Source organism: Fonticula alba (genome assembly GCF_000388065.1).
Source record: "Fonticula alba strain ATCC 38817 unplaced genomic scaffold supercont2.68, whole genome shotgun sequence".
Classification (NCBI taxonomy): Eukaryota; order Rotosphaerida; family Fonticulaceae; genus Fonticula; species Fonticula alba.
In genome coordinates, this window is record NW_009243038.1 from 1 (window position 1) to 2504 (window position 2504).

The 2504-nt window shown below is 78.2% G+C and overlaps 1 protein-coding gene across 1 annotated transcript; it reads right to left on the minus strand.

Moving 5' to 3' along the window:
* Positions 1-213: 213 nt before the first annotated feature.
* On the minus strand, positions 214-2070 carry H696_06304 (hypothetical protein; the record flags this gene model as incomplete). Its single annotated transcript, XM_009500047.1, has 1 exon — positions 214-2070. A coding segment is annotated over one exon (1857 nt), but the record flags the coding sequence as incomplete, so codon positions are not given.
* Positions 2071-2504: the final 434 nt, after the last annotated feature.

Here is a 2504-nt window from a genome sequence, read left to right on the forward strand (position 1 = left end):
ACACACACACACACACACGCACGCACGCACGCACGCACGCACGCACACAGGGAGGAGGATGGGGACGGTTGCAGCCAGTGTTGTGTATATATGCATGTCGAGCAGCTGAGCGGAGGGACAAGGGGGAGGGGGGACAACGTGGGGGCCGAGGAAAAGGAGGAGACATGCCGAGGGACCGGGCGGGTGCCCAGGTCCGTGGCCGAATGTGGGCCCTCATTCGGGGGCCCGGGAGTGGCGGGGGGGCCACTTGCGGCCGGGCCCCCCGGCAGAGGGCCCCCCCCCGGGCCCGAGGCCGGCCGCGAAGCCGAGCGACTCGCTGACCACGCCCGGCAGGGTGGGAGCCGCACCGAGGCCGGCCCCGCCGATCCCGGGCGCCGGGCCGGCCGGCGCATTGAGGGCCCGGCCATCGCGCGCGCGTGGCCCGGTCACGGCCAGCAGCTCCTCGGCCACCGGGACGATGGTGCCCTGGCGCTGCTTGCCGAGGCCGGCCCCCTCGCGCCAGCCCATGCGCTCGAGCATTCGCCGGCCGCGATTGGCCGGGTCCAGCTCGATGTCTCCCACGGCGGCCGGGTGGCCGTGGCCGGCGAGCCCGGCTGCCGGGAGCCCCGCCGCACCGGGCCCCCCGGCCGAGGGGCCCGAGCCACGCCGGTGCCCTGGCCGGCGCCGGCCGGACACCGGGTGACGAGGGGCGCCGGCCGGGTGAGCGGCCGGCCGCCGCGGCACCCCGGCCGCCGCCATGGTCAACAGTGCCAGCAGGTACTCGGCAAAGTGCCCGGGGTCCGGCTGGTCCGGCTGGAGGCCGGCCCCGCGGCCGGAGGCCAATCGCGCATGCAGCAGGGCCAGCCCGCGCCGGGTGGATGGCCGCGCCGGGAAGTCGCCCGGCAGCCCGGGGCGCGCGGGCTTCGACAGCGGCACGCCATCCAGCTGGGGATCGTCGGCGGCCCGGCCGTCCGGGTACAGGCGCCGGAGCCCGGCCAGCACGGGCCCCGGCCGGCGGGGATCCGGCACGTCGACGGCCCGGACCCCGGGCGGGGCCAGCGCATGCTGGCTCAGGACCCGCCATTCGGCCGTGAATGCCTCCCACCGCTGGAGGCGGCTGGGGCCCGGGGGCTCGGCCGGCGGGGTGCCCAGGTCGCCGGCTTCCCCCGGGGCCTGCGGCTCCTCGATGTCCAGTTCGTCCGGGTTGGCGGGCCCATGCGGCCCGGAGGGGGAGCCCGCCCGGGGGGCTCGGGCCCCGAGGCCAAGCGGCTCGTCCAGGCCGCTGTCCTCGCTGGCGCTGCTGGCGGCACTGTCATCCTCGTAGCTGGAGCCGGTGTCGCTGCCGGCCGACAGGTCGCTCCCCCAGGCCGTGGCACTGCTGGGATCGGAGCCGCCGGCGCTGGGCCCGCCGCCGGGGGCCTTGTTCAGGGCAAAGCGCCCGGGCCAGGCGCCGGCCCCGCCACGCGCCGTCCCCACGACCGCGGTCCACAGCTGGCAGATGGCCCGGGCCTCGTCGGTCAGCAGGCTCGGGTGGAGGCCGGCCCCCGGGCCGCGCGGCGTCGCGCTACACACTTGGCAGGGGGCCGGGCTTTTGGCCGCGGGCCGGGCGCGCTTCCGCCGCCGGGGCCGATGCGCGTCCAGGATGGACAGGGTCAGCAGGTAGGAGGTGGGGGTCGAGGGCTGATAGGGGGCCGAGAGGGCCGTCGGCCGGGCCGGGGCCGGGGCCGGTGCCGCGGCGGGGGGGCCGGCGGGGGGGGCGGCGGCAATGGCGGTGGTGGTGGTGGTGGTGGTGGCCGAGGCGACAGTGGCCACAGCCGGCGACGGGGCGGCCAGGCTGCACCCCGGTGTGGCGGATGACGCGGCAGGGGACGCGGCAGGGGGCAGCGCCACGCGCGGGGCCGGCTGTGGAGCCGGCCCGGGCCGCCGAAGGAAGGCCGGGGTCAGGCGCGCCGCCGGATTCCCCCCGCCGCGGGCAGCCCGCTGCCCGAGCAGGGTCGGCACCGGGCCGCGGGAGGCTGGCTTCTTGGCGGCTGGCGCCGGTGCCGAGGCCGACGACTCCGGCGGCGGGAGATCGTCGTACAGGGACATGTCCTGGGGCGGGAGGGAGCTCGCGGATGCGGGGGCGGAGGAGAGGGGTGTGTGGATGCGATGCGGGGAGGGGAAAACAGGGGGGGGGGGGGGGGGGGGGGGGCCGGTGGGGAGGGGGTACGATGGTCGGAGACGCCCCCGGGCGCAGATCGCCAAGCGGGGCGCTCAAATGGGGGGCCCGGCCGCGCCCCGAGCCCGCCGAGGGCCGACGCCGGGGGGGGGGGGCGGGGGGGGAGCGGCCCCACCGGGCCATTCGCCGGGAGTTGGCCGATCGGCTCGGTGTCACGTTCGCAGGTTCTGATGTCCAGCACGGCGCGCGCGACTCACGTGCCGGCATAATGCCACTTAGCCCACAGCACCCCGGGGGCTTTTTCCGGCGGGCGCCAGCAGCCGTGCTGTCGGACCGGCGACCGTGGCCGCGTCCGGCACCCCTCACG